The sequence below is a fragment of the Varanus komodoensis genome, unplaced genomic scaffold (genome assembly GCF_004798865.1).
Source record: "Varanus komodoensis strain SLA01 unplaced genomic scaffold, ASM479886v1 scaffold16, whole genome shotgun sequence".
In the NCBI taxonomy this organism is placed as follows: Eukaryota; Metazoa; Chordata; class Lepidosauria; order Squamata; family Varanidae; genus Varanus; species Varanus komodoensis.
In genome coordinates this window covers 14,604,914-14,625,595 of record NW_025335468.1, presented here as the reverse complement: position 1 = coordinate 14,625,595, position 20,682 = coordinate 14,604,914, and the positions used below count along the sequence as shown (strand labels likewise).

Here is a 20,682-nt window from a genome sequence, read left to right as displayed (position 1 = left end):
CTCCAGAAAGAATTAAGCGACTGGATCAAAGCCAAAAGGACACTCAGTTGCAGATGTAGCTGGTGGTGAAAGGAGAGTCTGATGCTGCAAAGATCTATACTCCATAGGAACCTGGAATGTAAGATCCATGAATCAAGGCAAGCTGGATGTGGTCAAACAAGAAATGACAAGACTGAACATAGACATCTTAGGAATCAGTGAACTAAAATGGACAGGAATGGGTGAATTTAATTCAGATGACCATCAGGTATACTACTGCGGGCAAGAATCCCTCAGAAGAAATGGAGTAGCCTTCATAGTCAATAAAAGAGTAGGAAAAGCAGTACTGGGATACAATCTCCAAAATGACAGAATGATCTAAGTTCGAATCCAAGGCAAAACATTCAACATCACAGTAGTCCAAGTCTATGCCCCAACCACTGGTGCTGAAGAGGTTGAAGTTGACCAGTTCTATGAAGGTCTACAACACCTTCTAGAATTAACACCAAAAATGATGTCCTTACCTTATCATCATGGGGGATTGAAATGCTAAAGTAGGAAGCCAAAAGATAACTGGAATAACAGGCAAGTTTGGCCTTGGAGTACAAAATGAAGCAGGGCACAGGCTGGTAGAATTTTGTCAAGATAATATGATGGTCATAGCAAACACTCTTTTCCAACAACCCAAGAGACGACTCTACACATGGACATCACCAGACGGTCAACACAGAAATCAGATTGTCTATGTGCTGTGCAGCCAAAGATGAAGAAGCTCTATACAGTCAGTAAAAACTAGACCTGGAGCTGACTGTGGCTCAGATCATGAGCTTCTTGTTGCAAAATTTAGGCTTAAATTGAAGAAAGTAGGGAAAAGCACTAGGCCACTCAGGTATGACCTAAATCATATCCCTGATGAATATACAGTAGAGGTGACAAATAGATTTAAGGAATTAGATCTGATAGACAGAGTGCCTGAAGAACTATGGATGGAGGTTCGCAACATAAGAGGTAGCAACTAAAGCCATCCCGAAGAAAAAGAAATGCAAGAAAGCAAAATGGCTGTCTGAGGAAGCTTTACAAATAGCTGAGGAAAGAAGGGAAGCAAAAGGCAAAGGAGAAAGGGATAGATTCACCCAATTGAATGCAGAATTCCAGAGAATAGCTAGAAGAGATAAGAATGCCTTCTTAAATGAACAGTGCAAAGAAATAGAAGAAAACAGTAGAATAGGGAGGACCAGAGATCTCTTCAAGAAAATTGGAGATATGAAGGGAACATTTCATGCAAAGATGGGCATGATAAAGGACCAAAATGGCAGGGACCTAACAGAGGCAGAAGAGATTAAGAAGAGGTGGCAAGATTACACAGAAGAACTATACAAGAAAGAGCTTAACGTCCCTGATAACCACGATGGGTTATTGTGGTTATCAGGGCAACAACAAAGCTAGTGGAGGTGACATTATTCCAGCTGAGCTATTCAAAATCTTAAAAGACGATGCAGTAAAAGTGCTACACACAATATGCCAGCAAATTTGGAAATCTCAGCAGTGGCCACAGGATTGGAAAAGGTCAGTTTACATTCCGATTCCAAAGAAGGGCAATGCCAAAGAATGTTCAAACTACCGCACCATTGCACTCATTTCACATGCTAGCAAAGTGATGCTCAAAATCCTACAAGCTAGGCTCCAGCAGTATGTGGACTGAGAACTACCAGAAGTACAGGCAGGATTTCAAAGAGGCAGAGGAACTAGAGATCAAATTGCCAACATACACTGGATCATGGAGAAAGCTAGGGAGTTCCAGAAAGACATCTGCTTCTGCTTCATTGACTATGCTAAAGCCTTTGATTGTGTGGATCACAACAAATTGTGGCAAGTTCTTAAAGAGATGGGAGTACCAGACCATCCTATTTGTCTCTTGAGAAACCTATATGCGGGTCAAGAAGCAACACTGAGAACTGGACACGGAACCACTGATTGGTTCAAAATTGAGAAAGGAGTTCGGCAAGGCTGTATAATGTCGCCCTGCCTATTTAACTTATATGCAGAGCACATCATGAGAAAGGCGGGGCTAGATGAATCACCAGTTGGAATTAAGATTGCTGGGAGAAATATCAACAACCTCAGATATGCAGATGATACCACTCTCATGGCAGAAAGTGAAGAGGAACTAAAGAGCCTCTTGATGCAGGTGAAGGAGGAGAGTGCAAAAGTTGGCTTGAAACTCAACATTAAGAAAACAAAGATCATAGCATCCAGTCCTCTCACTTCCTGGCAAATACATGGGGAAGAAATGGAGGTAGTGACAGATTTTATTTTCCTGGGCTCCAAGATCACCGCAGACAGGGACTGCAGCCAAGAAATTAAAAGACGCTTGCTCCTTGGGAGGAAAGCTATGGCAAATTTAGACAGCATACTAACAAGCAGAGACATCACCCTGCCAACAAAAGTGTGTATAGTCAAGGCTATGGTTTTCCCAGTTGCAATGTATGGCTGTGAAAGCTGGACCATAAGGAAGGCTGAGCGCCAAGGCTATGGTTTTCTCAGTCGCAATGTATGGCCGTGAAAGTTGAACCATAAAGAAGGCTGAGTGCCAAAGAATTGAGGCCTTTGAATTGTGGTGCTGGAGGAGACTCTTGCGAGTCCTTTGGACCGCAAGGTTATCAAACTGGTCAGTCCTAGAGGAGATCAACCTTAACTGCTCTTTAGAAGGCCAGATACTGAAGATGAAACTCAAATACTTTGGTCACCTAATGAGAAGGAAGGACTCCCTGGAGAAGAGCCTAATGCTGGGAACGATTAATGGCAAAAGAGGAAGGGGACGGCAGAGGATGAGGTGGCTAGATGGAGTCACTGAAGCAGTTGGTGTGAGCCTGAGTGGCCTCCGGGGGATGGTGGAAGATAGGAAGGCCTGGAGGAATGTTGTCCATGAGGTTGCGATGGGTCGGACACGACATCGCGACTAACAACAAAATACCAATACAAATGATTTATAAATATAAGCCCATGTTTCATCTTCATAAGTTCAGTGCATACTTATGAAAGATGAACATTTTCTTGTTTTCTATAGATTTCTGTATTGACTTATCTTAGTCATTTCTGCAGTCTTCTAGGTTTTAACTAAACAAATTTTTAATTCAGGAAGTTTATTATTTCTCCCTTTACTAGCCCAAGTATCCTCACACCTCACAGATGTAATAGATTCTAAACAATTTCATGGCGCTTAAGAGGTATCAGCCTATCCATTTAACTCAGAAAGCAAGAAGAGGATATACTAGTGTTGCATATACAATGATTATTCAGAACTATAGATTTTTTTTTCCAGAAAAACATTGTCTTTAGACAAGTTCATAAAATGTAGGCCAATTCACAGAATGTTCAAGACTTAGTAATTCTACAGCCAGTTCACAGAGTTGCTATAAGACTTGGAACATCTAATAGAATTATCTACATTGCTGTTAATTTTAGTAAGATGGGCAATAGTCATGTAAAACCATACAAAATTTTATAGACACTTTCACTAATGTTTATCCCAGTGATAGGGCCAAAACTTTTATGAAAATTGATTGCTTGAAGGAAAAATAATAAGTTTTTGAGAAATGTTAAAATATACAGATCATTTTTCTGAGAAAAGCTCAGTGATTCTCTTAAGAATGAACTGCTGTACTTGTCTGCTCAAAAGTTATGTCCCATTGGATTCAGTGGATTTTCCTCCCAGTTATGCATGCTTAGGATTGGAGCCCCCCCCCACCCCCCAATTGCTGTTTCACCTGAATATGGCTTATTTGTTTCATTTTTCTCAGAGGGAGATAATTAGCATCGGTGTTACGTTCTGCTCTGTTAAGACTCAGGACAATTTTATTCTGTTTTCAGTTCCAGCTATAAGCATTAGTTAGCAGCATGGCTAGTTAAATAATTACTTGTACAGACCTGGCTCTTGTTGTCCTTGGTAATGGGATGCTTTCACATATAATCAAAGATTAATTTGTACTCACTCTCCTTGGATCTTTGCTTGTGGGTTTTCCCTCCTTCTAATGTGCCCCACTGAGTATAAAGCCTTGGTTTGCAGCCTTTGAAAATCTGATGAGACTTGTACTGCTCTGGTACTTTCTTATCATATATGTTTGGTGTGTGGTATGTGTTCCTGGTATGTGTCCCTGCTTACAATTTTGAAACAAAAACTTTAATGGAAAGTAAAATATTTATTCATTTTGTTCACTTTTTAAAATATAGGTAGGAGGATTTTGAAGTTGTACTTCTGCCTTCATGTGACCAATCAGATGTGAGTACATCAGGTAAGAATTTTAATCAATTTTATTAAAATGCAGAATTTATAAATATAAGCCCATGTTTCTGTTGTTATCCAGTGCAGAAATAATTTATAGCTCAAAGTGAATGTTTTGGGAACTCATGGAGAAAGGGGAACTCAGTTCCTGACAATCTCAATTGCACAAAGCAGAGGAAAATGAAGTGAACCAGAATGTGTTAGTTGGGTTCTTGCAGAAAATTAAAATGGAATTAACTGAGAGGAGTAGTGTGGATGTGACATAAATTAAATTGCAGGATCTTCAAGCAGAATCAGGTCTCTGGTTTGGGAGGTAGAGTAAGTGGGAACCTTTTCCCAAGGCAAATAGAAGGCACGGGGGATTTGATCTAGATCAGGACTGCAGTAATTAAAGTGTTAAAGCTTTCCCATCCTCCGCCCTAGGCTCTTGATTAAGACATTTCTGCCCATCCCATGGGGGTTGCAGTTTACTTTAAAAAATGATAGTGGTATTATTTGCTTTTTACCATAGGTTGATCTTGAGACTACAGACTTCTGCGGTTATTGAGTCTACTGACATAGGCTAACATGATAGAAGAGTCTGGATCTTTGGTATATATGGCAGCCTATTAGTGTGCTTGCCATCATTTTTGTGTGTTTTGGTGCAATCCTGTGGTCACTAGATACTCTTTAGATGACCTTAAGAGAAAAGGGCTCCAAGATTGAAGCTGAGATTCTGATTTGGAGTGCCTGCCCTCCTCCCTCACAGCTGGTGTGAAAATGCATTGGAGACAGCATTTTGTGGACAGGGTGCAGGGAAGGGAAGAGACAGGCTCCATTGTCATATGTAGTATCCTGTCAGTGCCTTGGCCTCATTTCCTCTTGCTCTAAGGAAAAATTGGCCAGCTAAATCTTTTGCCTGATGGGGGAAACACAAAGGTGACCTTTGCCCTTCTGATCTCTGTAGGATGCCCATAATCCTCCAAGTTCAGCTGGCTATGGGTAGCCACACTGAAGTGAGCAGCTAGCCATATACTATAGATTGTGGTTGCTTCTAGACAGAGGGCTCCTAGTGTTACCAATCTGAAGGCATTTTGTAGCTGTTTCATCTTTTTCCCTTAATAGATTTCCTGAGGTAAGGCAAAAGGCAGAATATGCTATAGGGAATATACGAGACAATAAAGGCCTAGATTTCCTCTAAAATTTGGCTTGTAAGGTGATGGAGGTGATGGGGCACCCGAGGGCTTCAACGTTAGGGTTACTCTCATTTACAAGAGTGCCAGTTAGAACCCTAGTAACAATTCTAGAATTCATTTATTTATTTGTTTGTTTGTTTTATTAAAAGTTTTTCTAACCTGTCCACTACTAGCATCTCAGGACAGCTTACAAAACTAGGATTACAATGCTAGAATGCTAGAATTACAATCCATTAAATTCACTGAGATCTGTTTCTGAGTAAATGTACATAGGATTGTGTTGTAAACCCCACTGTAACATTTTGAATAGATAGGATTTATAATAGACAATTTATTGGTAGATTCGCTTTCTCTGTGATAAGGTATACCACCCCAATATTTCTTGTTGCTTGGGGTCTTCTGTTACTTATTGTTTTAAGTCACTGATCAGAGGTAAGAACTGCACTTGTTCTCGTGTCAAAATACTGCAAAGGACGCCTTTATATAATAAGGACCCTTAATTTATATAGGACCCCTAAACGCTGAATAAAGTTTCTTTTAATGGAATTGGATGCTAAACACCCTCATTTCTATGGGATGTTTAGATGCTGTACATGTACTTGATACATGAATGCATGTCCAGGAATCTGTAGTATGGATGTTATCTAAGAATACTGATTTAGATCTTTCCATATCAATATTAAAAATTCATTTATCTGCAGGCAATTTCTGTTTCCTAAGGTTTGTGTGTGGGTGTGTGTGGGGGTCTGTATTTGTGATTTAACTCAAGATTCTTGTGTAAATATACACGGTGGCTTTAGATGTGCACTTACCATGCCATACATATCACCAAGAAACAGATTTTTATTATGTTAATATATATTTGAAATTTCTTCACTCTTGCATTCCTTCCAGTCAGTGGGAGATTGTGAGGGACAAACATTTGGAAAGAAAAACATTTCTCATTCATAAAAACCTCATATGCTTTACTTTTTGACTGGCAGCCTGAGTGTGCTGTTTTAGGTCTAGATTGTCCAGTAACATCACTGGCAGGCACTGGTAGTCAAAACAGGCAAGTTTTAGCTTGTCACTGGGAATTATCTGCTTAACGACTCTTGCTTCCACTGTTCCTCTAATACTATCACAGTCTGTCTCCCTGTAGATCACAGCCAACTTCTTGAAAATCTCTTAGCTTTTCTTTATACAAAATTTAAAATCTCTTGGTATAATACTTTTCTACAATATTAACATTCATTTTAAAAGCTTTTATTCTTCATTAGAAAATAATAATACATAGAAGAACTGTGTGTTACTATATGACCATTATCTTTTTTGTAAAGTACTTTGTAACTTGGTGGTGGTGGTGGTGAAGCTCCCAGTAGCAACAAGGCTGAACTACTGTGATGACATGGGATGTTAGTGAATATTCTCAAACTGGATAGGTGATTATTCATCGATATACAAAAACAATCACACATACGCCATACTACCTCCACAAATCCTCCTAGTGCATCCCACACTTCCTTTACATGCATCTACATATATCTCTTATATGCACAATGCTATGCTCTTCATGATCACAAAGGAGCACTGTTTTATTATCTATTTATGTAAAATATTTCTAGACTGTCAGAAACCCTCCCACAGTGCCATACAACAAATGTTCTGAGAAACAAGAAACAACAACATAAGTTAGAATCTACAACACAGTTGCAGCTACAACCTAGTCTGATAAAACATAATCAGAAGTAGGCTAGAGTAAACAAGTAAGTCTTTGGGGCCTTCTTAAAGCCTGCAATGATGGAGCGTGAGATAGCACCAATGATATCCTATTCCAGAGGTGTAGGACCTCTATGGCAAAGGTAGTCATGCACCTAATTTCCCTCACAGTGGGCAAGCGGGAAAGGTCTCTGTTGATGATCTTAAAGTGTGGGTAGTCTGATACGAGTGCAAGTGGTAGTCCTTCAAGTAATTTGGTCCCTAACTGTTTAAGGATCTTAAGTCAATTCAGCACTTTAAATTGGGCTCAGAAGCTCACTGGTACCACACACTTCAGTGTAACACATCCAGTGCACCAGCAGTCACAGCATGTACTTCAATGTCATAAAAGACAGTACCTGTAACACTGTAAAATTCGGAGTACACACAATATAAAATGCATTGCACTATATTACAGCACATCTACTAGAATGTGTTAGTCTCAGTTTGGGTAATCAATTAGTCAATTGGCAGTCAGAAGCAGACAGAGACCAGATAAAGATGAACAGCCAGCATTAAACTACAGGTTCAGAAGATAATGTCTTGTGGCTGGCAGATATCAGCAGGTTAATCATTGCTAAGAACAAGAAGACAATAGTGAAAGGGCTTGTTTCGGGTTTAAAATTAGTCAGATCAAGTATTAAGTGTTCAGAACTGAATAGGAAGAAGGATTTGGGACAAACACAAGGCTATGAAGTAAGCAAGCTCTGAGTTGTGTGCTAAAGCAGTGCATAGGCAATGGGCCTTCAGTCTGTAAAGTTATCACAGCAAGAGCCTGGCTGCATATCATTCCTTCTCAGTGGGGAAGAAGTGCCTTTCTAACTCATTTTTCTGCTGTTGGACTTTACTGTACTAACTCTTAAAGCAGCCCAGTCTTGCTTTTGTGGAAGCAGTGGCTTGTTACCGTAGATGGGGATTTCTCTGGAGCTGTGGGTGTAACAGCGTAATGAAGGGGGGCTTACATGTTGGTCACCATATTGTCTTGAAGAGTAGTTCCTGATACCAATGGAATGTCTGTGTTTTTAAAATAAATCCCTTAGCTTTACTTAGGTTAGAGGGAGACTTTCAAAGGTTTGAAAAACTATATTGACTGTTATAGATAGACCATGTCTCTTGGAGGACTCCAGTAGAAACACTGGGCTGGAGTCAGACTTTGCTCCCGTCAGTGCGAGGATCTTATAATCAGAGTTTTCTTTGGCAGATGCACTTTCCTGGGGAAGTAGTGGGTGACTATTGCCAGTGTCTAGGTGTCTTCTTTACAGAATACAATCTGCTACTTTGTCCTGACTCCTCAATTTGAAGGTGTCCAATCCAAGACTGGCTTAAAGTCAAAGCACTCTAAGATGGAAGAGCAGGGGTTGAAGTTGACCATCAACAGTTTGCACCTGGCTAGCAGAATGAGCTGGTATACAAGTCACCTAGTCGGCCTTCTTTACTATGGTGAAATATATCATATTTCTAGTTAAATTGTACTTCTTTCTCAACTTGCAGATTTCTCTCTTTCCTCTAGTGGGATTCCTCAGCAGGATCACCCTAAAGGAGCCCTGTATTATGGTCCAGATATTGTATCTGGACCATGAAGTCTAAATACAAGTCATAATAATTAAATAGACTCAAGAAGGATGGAGGAATGGAAAAAAACACATTTCAAAATATTGATTTCCACAAAACTACACACAAAACAATTATTATCAGAGCTATAGTAACCATTAATATTTTAAAAATAATGCTGTGCACTGTTGAAAAAAATCCACCGGTAACTGGTAAGGGATCTGCTATTTTGAGATTAAAAGATAAAGAAGAGGAATTTTCTTGTCAAGCTCCTTACAACAAAGACAGTTTTTTTCCAGCTTTGAGGAAATGACATGGCAACATTCTTTCAAATGAGGAAATGAATCCTTTTCCTATGAAAATGAAATCTTTCACATTCCTCAGATGTCTTTTAAGCCTTTTAAGCTGTCAATGAAATTGTGTAATCAAATAATAGCATGCCTGAGGCTTATTGCCTTTTCTTAAGAAGTAGTGTCATCAGACGATGCGCTCTGTTGATTTTAATCACACTGAACCAGAATTCTTAAATGTAGAGTAACAGTTTTGGCTTCTGTGGAATTGCTCCAGAATTTATGCCATATAAAATCAGAATTCTGTTTACTGAAGAAAAATATAATCTAGTGTAATATGATCTAGCAAAAGAAAATATGTGGTTGACTTTTCATGGAAACTGCTTATTCAAATTGTTTACCTCAAACCAGTTGTTGAAATTATCTGATATTTGCTTCCATATTTATTTATTTATTTAAATTTTGTATACCCTGTCCTATACATAAAAATCTCAGGATGTTCCAATAACAAACACAGAGATTATCTATGATAAAAGCCCAACTAAAATAAAAATTAAATCTTAAAATAATGGGAAAATAAAAAGGTTTTGGCCTGGCGCTGAAAAGAATAAAGAGTTGGCACCAGGTGCACCTCTCTGGGGAGCATGTTCCACAGCTGGGGAACCACCATGGAGAAGGCTCAACTCTGGATAGCCACTTTCCTAATCTCCTTTGAAGAAGGCTCCCAAAGAAGGACCTCCGACCCAGATCTTAAGGGGTGGGCAGGCACATAGGGAAGGAGATGCTCCTTCAGATAACCAGGTCCTAAACCATTTAGGGCTTTATAGGTTATCACCAACAGCTTAAATTTGGCCCAGACTTCAATTGGTAGCCAGTGTAGATGGCAAAGAACTGGCATTATGTGTGCATATCTGCCAGTCCTTGTTAACATCCTGACTGCTCTATTTTGGATCAACTGAAGTATCTGGACCATCTCCAAGGGCAGCAGCCCCACATACAGCACGTTACAATAGCTGGGACGTTACCAGGGCATGGTCACTGTTGCTAGGCTCTGCTCATCCAGGTAAGGATGCAGTTGATGAACCAGCTGAAGCTGAAGGAAAGCACTCCTTGCCACTGCAGCCACCTGGAGTTCCAGGGACAACTCTGGGTTGAGGAGCACTCCCAAATTGAGCACTATGTCCTTTAGGGGGAGTGCAACCCCATCCAGAACAGGGCAAAGATCACTTACCTGGAAAGCTGAATCACCTACTAACAGGACCTCTGTCGTGTCAGGATTAAACCTTAATTTGTTGGCCCTCATCCAGTCCATCTGATCAGATAGACACTGGTTAAGGACAGCCACTGCCTCACCTGGATTAGATGTCATGTGCTGGGTGTTGTCAGCATACTGGTGACTCTGCAGGCCAAACCTCCAGATGACTTCTCCTAGCAGTTTCATGTAGATGTTAAAGAGCATGGGGGATAAAATGGAACCCTGTGGAACTCCATGGCAAAGCTGCCATGGTGCAGAGCCATAATCCCCCAGCACCACCTTCTGGAATTGGCTAGCCAAGTAGCACTGCAAAGCAATGCTAGCCTATCCAGAAAGATACCATGGTTGATGGTATTGAAAGTCACTGAGAGGTCCAGAAGAACCAACAGGGACGCACTCCCCCTTACCCTCTCCCTGCACAGATCATCATACAGGGCAACCAAGGCAGTTTCAGTCCTATAGCCAGGCCTGAAACCAGACTGGAATGGGTCCAGATGGTCAGTTTCCTCCAAGAGCGCTTGGAGTTGCCCAGCCACCACCCGCTTGAGCATCTTTCCCCAAAACAGGATGTTAGCCACTGGTCTGTAATTGGTGGCAATCTCTGAGTCCAGGTTCGGCCTCTTTAGGTTGTGCCTGATCACCACCTTCTTCAAGGGGGTGGGGACCTGACCCTCCCTCAGTGAAGTGTTAACTACTCCCAGTCCTAGGTACACATCCATTCCTTGGCTTTGGTGAGCAGCCAAGAAGGGCAAGGATCAAGTAAATAGGTGGTTGGGTGGACTTGTCCAAGCACCTTGTCCACATCCCCAGGCTGAAACAATTGAAACTCATCCAACAAGAATGGAGCAGACAGTGCTCTGGACACCTCCCACTCCAGGACTGCATCAGCTGTGGAATCCAACTCATGGTGAATCTGAGCAATTTTATCCCTAAAGTGCTGGGCAAAGTCATCACAGCAAGCTACTTGATGGCGTGATGGGATCTAGTTTAGGCCCATAATGTAATAAAGCCCTGTACCACCCAAAAAAGCTCAGCTGGATGGCACTGTGAGGATTGAATGGAAGAAGAATTCCTTCGCCGCCCTCACTGCCACAGCATAGGCTAAATAATGAGCTCTCAACAGTGTTTGGTCAGATTCAGCACGGGATTTTCTCCACCTCTGCTCGAGCCATCTCTTAGCCTGCTTCACTGCTCACAATTCGGGTGTATAGCAAGGTGCTGCGCAGGCTCTGCATGGTGGGAGAGGGTGCTAAAGAGTGATGGTGTCAATAGCCCGGGTAAGTTCCCTATTCCACAAATCAACCAGGGTGTTGACAGGAGCGCCAGTCATATCAACTGGAAATTCCCCCAGAGCCCTCAGGAGTCCATCAGGATCCTTAAGACTGCTTATGGATCCACCAGTGCTGCCCTGTCCTGCCACCTGTGAGCGCAGACCCCCTCCCCCCGATTCACACTGCCACTGGGAAGGACTATCACTATCTGAGAGGTACAAGAACATTTTATATTTGCTTATATACTATGTTAACCTTGAAAACATCAGATGAAAGATTTTGTAAGTCACTCTCTGGCTTTCCTGCCATTCCTGAATCTTCTTATACATCTTCCAGACCAGATGTTGCTCTACTTCTAATAACTTGAGCATTTCAGTACCCTTCCCCCTTGCTCTATTTGCATTACCTCAGTCTCAGCCTAAATCTCTGAATTCTATTGCAACTTAGTAGTAGTAAACTATTTCCAGCAGACATGGTAGTGGGTAGCACACCCTAAAGAGGACTCAGGGAGGAGTGGACTGACAATACCACCACCATGTTCCAAGTCTTGCAAACTCACATAATCCAGAGTTTATTTTTTTGCTATGTTGCAGGGCAATTATTTATTTATTTATTTTTGGATTTATATCCTGCCTTTTTCCTACAAAGGGCTCAAGACAGCTTACATCATTCTCCTCCTCCATCTTATCCGCACATCAACAACCCTGTGAGGTAGGTTGGGCTGAGAGTCTGTGACTGGCCCAAAGTCACCCAGTTGGCTCCATGGCTGAGCGGGGACCAGAACCCAGATCGCCTGGGTCCCAGTCCCATGCTCTTAACCACTACACCACACTGGCTCTCATAATGGGCCTGGATTGGGTCTGATTCAGGAAGCAGAGTAGTTTAGATCCAATGAATCAGAATGGGCTTCTTCCCACTCACAGAATCATCCATTTCAGGGGTTTCTATCAACTGTTGCTGGTGTAGATGCAGAGAGGGGCTCTGCCATGGCAGGGTCTCATCTGGTGTTGTTTTTCTCTACTGAAGAGGTCCCAGTGTACCCTTCTAGCCAATGTACCAAGAGGTACCAATGTACCCAATTGTGATGGGGTGGATTCGGATTAAATTCTCAAAATTAGATAAATTTACACAATTTCACAGTGTCATTTCAAGAAATTTCTGGTTTTTCTTGCAGAATCTATATTGCTATGGTGCAGAATTTGGAATTTTTTTTTAAGAGGAGAACTGCAGAGTGACCTTCAGCAGACGGGCCATTATAATAAGTCAGTAAGTTAAAATATTTTGGTAAAGTAAAAGGTAAAATAAATGAGCAGCATGGGGGCATTCTACTTTGAGATGCACATTAACATAATCCATAATGTAGCTGGACAAATGTAACCTATTTCCATAAAACAATTTTGACAACAATTACTTTTGGCCTGTAGTAGCATGCCTAAAATACTTCTAAATTAGAAGTATTTTAATGGGCAAAACTTAAAGGGGTGACCTTGGCCTATAAATACTTTCTAGATATTTTTATTTGGATTTGCTTATATTGCCTTGTTCTTTGGTACTTCAGGAAGTCTTTAAAATGTACTTTAGTTCACCATGCTTAAAATGAAAGTAGGAGACTGCATATTTGATATGGGTGGCTAACACAGAAAGCACCTGAGAGATTCTTTAGGTTAATTATTATTTGGTATCCATGAAGTAGATAAGACACACTTTAATTTTGTATGGTTGACCATTAAACTCATTGATAGTGCATAGATCAGGGATGGTCAACTTCTGTATACTTAGGGAACATTCCATTCTCCAATTCTTCCTGTGATCTGAGAACAGGAAGTGTGTACTGTAGTGATTTCCTCATGAGTAGTTGATGCTATTTAGTAGTACATGTTATCGTGGTTATAAGGTTCTTGTGCTTTGACATAGGTGGGAGGTATAGAATAGAGATGGTATTAAAATGTCGGCACTGCTGTTGCCATCATTTGGAAAGAGAGCAACCTGCCTTCCCACAAGTTAGCTGGGCAGACACTGGGGTAGAAGCTTAAAAGAGCGGAAATAGATGAGAGAAAAGGAAATTCATGCCTGTAAAGAAACACACTAATTTGCCTGACTGTCTTTCTTTTGCAGCACTGCAACAACCTGGTGGTGTTGCACTGCTAACTGCATATGTAATTTGCTAAGTACATATAGATGCTCATCAGAATTTCATCCAGTCACATATCTGATTGCCCTTAATGCGATGCATAACTGAATGCACTTTTGATGTTGCTATGCTGTAAGATTCATCAGCTCAATGGCACTTTGACTGTGACTTCATATATGATCCCTGATTGTCTGAAATCAGCTAGTGAAGGAGAAAGAATAAACCATGTTAAAGAAGTAGCAGCAGAACAGGGAAACAGTGGCTATGTACAGGTGAACATGCTCCCACAAAACTGTGAGAATCTAAGGGTCCTTTCTTGGACTCCTCCAGGCCCAATACCACAGTATAAGAGGTGAGCTTTTACCCTCCAGGGAGGTTTTTCAAGGACTCTAAACAGTTGCAGGTGTGAACAGAGTACAGGAAACTTTTGCTTCTACGAACTCTGTTTTGTTAACTTATGTTAGCATCCAAGTACATGGGCCTAGGGCAGTGATGGCAAACCTTTGAGAAATCAAGCACCCAAACTGCGACACAAAACCCACTTATTTATCACAAAGTGCCAACACTGCAATAAAACCTGAATACTAAGGTTTTAGTTTAGAAACAACAACTCATACACTAACATCTTTTGTCTTAAAAGAAAAACACAACAACAGAGCTTTCAATGATCCATATATATATATTCTCGGCAGTACACTGACTGACCATGTGAAAGCTCAGATGAGATGCAGCTCGTGACGTCATCACCTGGCGGCGTTACTCCTTTCCGAGCATGCGCTTGGCACCTGTGTGCGCTGTATCTGATGCTCAGCTGCTGGGGCGATGCTGGGGTGACTTGGCTTGTGGGCCGACAGAGAGGGCTCTGCATGCCTGCTGAGGCACGCGTGCCATAGGTTCACCACTGCTGGCCTAGGGTCTAGGAAAGGCAGCAAAGGGCATATCAGTCTAGTAGACAGAGAAGGAGCACTTCAGAAAGTGTAGGAGATGTGTGGGTATAGCCAGTGAAGAGTGTGAGGAACATGGAGGAACTAAAGTTTCGAAGGTGGATGGAATTGTATATGATCTGAACAAACAATAGCTTAAATTAAATATTCTTAAATGAATCAGTTATCTTAATTTAAAGGTTAACTATTTCTACCTTCTGTCCAAGGCCCCACATCCTTTCAGTTCATGCAAACCAGCTAAATTCAAATTGAAGCCATATCTTTCTTGTGTCTGACTGTCCGTCTGTCTGTCTTTTTATCTTCAAGATAAACTCGTGAGTTCTGTAGTTTTGGAGTCCAGTGATCTCTCTCTATCCAGTGTTGCTTCTACTCGTTTCTATGACAGTATTACCTACTTGATCATGGCCCTCACATTATAAGGTAAGAAATTTTGCATGATTGTAGGTTGTACTTAACATTTCTTCTGACATTAGATCAGGAAAGTGCAGCATGATGTTTCCCCATTTTAAAAACTATAAGCATCAGGGACAATTAGTCTTTCTGCTTACCTAGATTTAGGTAAATGACAGATTTAGGCCATTTTTCTTGGCTCTGTGGCCCATTCCCTAGCTATTTTTCCTGGTTTTATAGGATTGTTTACTTTAGTAAATGTGATTGTGTTGCTTTTCCCACAAAAAGATTGGCAAGCTAGTTTTTGATATTACAAATGTCTAAGAACAAAGAAGGAATTAAGATTCTCCCCACCCGTGACTGAAACGGCTTCTTTAGTAGAACAAGAATTTTTGGATCAGCTTGTATTGAAGGCAAACAAAATTTGAGATCAGTGTTGTGACTTCATCATTTTAAATGGTGTTTGGGATTGGTGTTTAACATGCAACATAAACCAGCTAAAATTATTCACTTTAAGGGCTCACTGATTCCAGTGGAAGATTTTCAGTCACCCATCAATTGAACTGTAATGCACATGGTTGAGTTCTTCTGTGGGTTTTTACCATGAGCTTAGGGCAGGGGTCCTCAAACTTTTTCAACGGGGCCAGTTGAAAGGCGGCGGCGGTGGGCGTGTGTGCGCGGCAAGGTAGCAACAGGCAGTGTGCAGTGAGGCAGTGGCGGGCGCGGGTGGGGAGGCGGCATCTTGCTTGCTCAGAGATCTCCGAACGAGTCCAAAACGATCTCCAAGTGAACAAGCCACTGCCTCGCCTGCAGTGGGCGCAGGGAGTCCAAAACCTCTGAGGCATGCTGGATAAATGGACATGGCGGGCTGGATCTGGCCAGTGGGCCATAGTTTGAGGACCCATGGCTTAGGGTATTTATGTAAATGCTGATTAAGTTTTCTAGCATTAGAATGCCTTCATTTTTATATTAAAATGATACAAAATAAATACAAAGAAAAAGGGCAGAATTTCCTCTTGATAATTTTAGCAGATATTCTTATCCAGTTGATCTATATTATTTTTTATGATAGGATTTCAGAATGTTTGTAGGACTGAACAGTAAGACAGAAGAATCAATAGAAAATGTGAACAGAAGCCCAGAAAATTAAAAATGCTGCTAATTTTAGGGACAAGTTAGATGTTATAAAACATGTGGAATGGACTCTGCTTAATGTCTCTTTCCTTTATGTTCTTGCTCACATCTCTTGCAAACAATGTGACATCATTACACTATGCATTTTTCTATCTACCCCTAACAAATAGAAGTGGGGATGCACATAGAATGATGACATCATGTAAGGCATTGCTTATATAAGATTGGTAGATGTGTCTCTTCCAATTTTATCCTTTAAGGATTTTTTAAAGTAACTAAAGGCAAAATACTTACTATTTCCAGATTGTAATTTTTTTAGAGGGTTAATTTATAAAGGTGTCATTTTTATTCTTGCCTCAGTTATTTCTATTTTTTTATGTGGGAAAATCCCTATAACTCAGTGATTGTCCTAGTGTGCTTGTCATTTTTGGTCACACATTCTCACCTTTGATTCTATAAGCTCGCTGTATCAAAGGTCTGTATAGCAGTACTGTTCTTACAGTACTGTTGTTACTTGACAGCCATCTCCTGTCACAGCACATTTTTATACCACCAGTCCACTAACTGTGACTTTCCAATTCCTTTTCTCAGCTTTTTGTTCTGCTTCCTTCAACAGTGGACACAGAGGTGCCAATCTTTGTGCTTCTCTTTAATTTGCACAGCAGGATCTACACAACCAAACAGATGGCTGTTCTCAGTCAGGAAAAGAAGGTTATAAAATGCACCCAATGCTGTATCATTTCAACTGAGCAATGCTGTATTCTTTTTGCTCCCATTGCAAAAAGGAGCCCTGGGTGCTCTAGAGGAGCTGTAGTAGAAACTTCTGACTCATTGCTTGCTTCAATCTCAATTTAGGATTTGAAGAAGGCATGTCAAAGAAACAAGCATCTCCTAAAGGAGATATAAACAAACTGAAGTAAGATATTTAATTCTCTTTTTTCCTCTGTGCACATGCATGTGCACACACAGATTCAAATTAGGTTCCAACCTGTCAATACATAGCCAGCAACAGTCAAAGCAGACAGGGATAAGTCAGGACTCAATGCTCATGGAATTCTGTTTGCACAAATGGCAACCCTTTTCCACATCATGCACAGTACAAACAAAGGCCAGAAGTCATGTGCATGGAAGAGGGCTGCTGTTTGCACAGTTTTCATGTGGGCTGGCTTTTTGACAAGTGTCTTCCCAAATAGTTGGTGCCAAGTTACCCCAACAGGTGGAAGAAAGTGGGCCAGAGTCCAAAGATCTGAGCCCAAGGAACTCGACAGAATCTCACCCCCAGAACAGATTCCTCATAGATGGCTGCCATTATAATAATGGGGCCTGGCAAATTACAAGCCGGACACATTGTAATTGTGTCACCAGATTACGAGATTTCAACTGGACAAAGACTGGTGTCTGGAAGTGGGCAGATTCTCAAGATGACTTTAACCTTGTGAGATCATTTCCTGATGAGGTTTGGAATGGTAGCACCCATACATTTCTGCAGGAGAGTGCATGCATAGGAGACATTAAGATTGTCCACCCTCCAGACTTAGCAAAACATTCCCAGATACTGATGGGGAGTTCCTAGTTGACTTGGCTGATATTCTTGTTTCCTACTGAAACAATAAGATTGATGGTCAGTTGACAATGGCTACATCACAGGAATGATGCTCGGGGCAAAGATAAGCTCCTAGTTTGCAAGGGCATTGGCAGCAAAGGAATTGGCAAGAAAATGACTTGGGTCTTGTAGTGAATAGGACCAAATGCAAGTGCGACCTCATTAATGAGCCTACTTCATTGCATTGATAAGTTACTTTTCTGACATCATTGTATCCTTAGGTAGCCATCCATCAAAGCTTTTCTGGATGGTAGTAGATTTATTACAACTTAACTCATGAAGGGATATATTAGAATCTTTGAAGAATTCAGAGGATTTGTTCTGACTTAAGATACCAGTGTTGAAGCAGTTTGTACAGTGTTGGAGCAGATTCCAAAACATCATCTGGTCTAATTATATATGATAGTTTCATTTGATGTTGCCTGAGAAAGGTTTCATCTGACCTCTTAAGTTTTTTATGCTTACCCATCAGGGTCAATTATGGCAAGCTGGAGGAAATTGACTGGGTGGATCTGGGAGGTGGTTAATGCTTGTGAGAGGAAGACATCCTCTTTAGACTCAGAAGACTGTAAATACATTTCCCATTTTAAGTGTTCCCTTTTTGGAACAAAAGAGCAATGGCCATTCATCTTGAGGCACTTGTGAATGAAATGTATTATCTGAATTAATTTTAATTCAGGGTCAGCCTTGGTTTTATCTTGGAGCAGTTTTGGTTCTCCTAATGGATGATTTCTGTTTGGAGAGAGTATTACCCAGATAGTTACAGAAAGTATAACCCAATGGATTCTCCATGATGTCTCTGCAGCATTTGGTACCATCAGTCATGGTAACTTTCTGCAGTGCCACGGCAGGATGAATGAAAGGGCACCGAGCTATAGTGGGTCCTATTCCTGACCTGAAAAATTTGTTCCAAAAGATGGGGGTTCTGCTTGACCCCATAAAACCTCTGCTATGAATTCTATCTTACTCTTCATGCATTTCAGCATTGAAGCCATTGAAAGAGACCATTCAAAGTTTTGGAGTGATGTGTCAGCACTTTCTCTTTTTCTGGAGAAAATAAGTATCTGGATTTGGTGATGGACTGGGTGAGGGACAGTAGTAGGAAGCTGAATTCTGACAAGACGGAGGGGTTATGGGTATATGGTTCCAGAGAACTGGTGTTCAAGCTTTCCTGGACTGGAAGGCTCTTCATAGCTTGAGGATGCACCTAGATTCAGCTTTGTAAGGTCTTCATGGCACAGAGTGCTGTTTACCAGCTTCACTTGGTTTGCCAGTTGTGGTTTTTACTGGACAGGGATATTCTAGCCATTCGCATCCATGCTCTAGACAGCTTTCAGAACAATGACTAATGCTACCTTTTGAGACAATTCAGAATTTTGACTACAGCCTTAATTAACTGACTTAAATTCAAGTATTTATATGATGTTATATCAACTTAGTTCCTGTTTGACTACAAAAGCTTGTGGGAACAAGCTGGATATTCACACTAAAAGAAATACTGTCCTATGCTTACATTATATTTTTCAAGCTTTTTGTTTATATTGTTGCTAGTATCCCTTAGGATTTTTGTCGTTGTCGTCGTCATTGTCATCATCATCATCTTGTCCCTTAGGATTTTTTAAATTATTATTATTTAGGCTGCCACAAATCTGTAATGTTTTAGCACAATTTTAGTTGTAAATAGCCTCTTTACTTGAATTCTGCATATAAACAGCATTACTTTGGTGTAAATGCTTGTACAGATGCAGTGAGAATAATTTGCACTGATAATATATGAATTACTGCATAGGAATATATGCATTTGTTTTAAATGCAATCAGAACATTTATTTACCTACCCAGTAACAGCAAATGTGACTATATCAGCTTTCCAAGATCTGGGGCTGACGACTTTCCCAGTTCTTTCATATTCACTTTGAGACCTTTTGCACCAATGTATGATGGTGTTGTTGAGAGTTGTTACTGTTGTCATTCTGTTACTTTCTGATGCATGGGATAGCTGACTGCCATAGAGTCACACTAATTCTCAAAAAACAAGAAAGAGGGGGACTTATTTGAAGGTATACTGCAGAAATTGGGTACTATTAGTGATAGGTCTTTTGGGCCATGAATTGCAGAAAGCAAAAAATATAGTTACTTGAGTTCACCGATTTTATTTCTTCATAGGACTGAATTAGAAAATAAAAATGTTGATGGAACATGAATTAATTTGGATTTTCTCTCTGAAACAAATTGAGGGGTGGTGCAAGGGAGAATCCAGATTCTTAAATATGGTATTACTAGATATTTCTTTCTCCTTATTCACCTTCTAAGATATATTTCTACTGTTGTTTTGAAATCTATTATATTCACCTTTTCTAGTTCTCGTCCCACCTCATATATTTTCTTGTTTTCTTGTAATAACTTACCTATAACTTACTTCATGTGCTTGAAGGTATGTAAAACAGTGTATAGGCTTTTAAGACAATGACTTGTATTTTAATTTCATGCTTCTCTTTTTATGTTCCTAAAGATGTCAAAGTCAGACCTAACAGACTGTCACAGAAAAATGCTCATTACCTCAGGCATTCGTGGTAGTAATACAGAATTCAAAGTTCCTCACACACGAATAGAGGATGGAGCAGCAATTCAGGTTTGTAACTATAAACTTATGGTGTAACTTAAAGGAGAAGATTACAAAAATGGTAGGTAATATGTTATTCCTTTAGAAAAAAATGAAAAGCTAGTATATATTGTATTTTTCATCCCAAAATGTTTCCTACTACCAAAAAAATCCAAACTCCTTCTCAATATACCACCACCTCATCCATGAATCAAGACTCCTCAGCTGGACAAGTAACATTTCAAAGAAAGCCACCTTGGTGGTCCTGAATTTCCACCTTCTACTGGGAAATATAGACTTCCCACCTATTTTTCCCCATGTAATTGGTACCAACATGGA

At 40.5% G+C, this 20,682-nt stretch overlaps 1 protein-coding gene across 3 annotated transcripts in view; it reads left to right on the top strand.

Annotated features, from left to right (window-relative positions):
* Nucleotides 1–20,682, top strand: part of STK33 (serine/threonine kinase 33) — a 79,151-nt gene that overhangs the window by 19,571 nt on the left and 38,898 nt on the right. For all 3 annotated transcript variants that reach the window (XM_044425884.1, XM_044425885.1, XM_044425883.1), the window contains exons 2-5: nt 4,210–4,271; nt 12,715–12,806; nt 14,922–15,035; nt 20,254–20,373. In XM_044425884.1, coding sequence (XP_044281819.1) covers nt 20,254–20,373 — 120 coding nt within the window. In that variant the 5' untranslated portion in view covers nt 4,210–4,271; nt 12,715–12,806; nt 14,922–15,035. The remainder of the gene's footprint in view (nt 1–4,209; nt 4,272–12,714; nt 12,807–14,921; nt 15,036–20,253; nt 20,374–20,682) is intronic.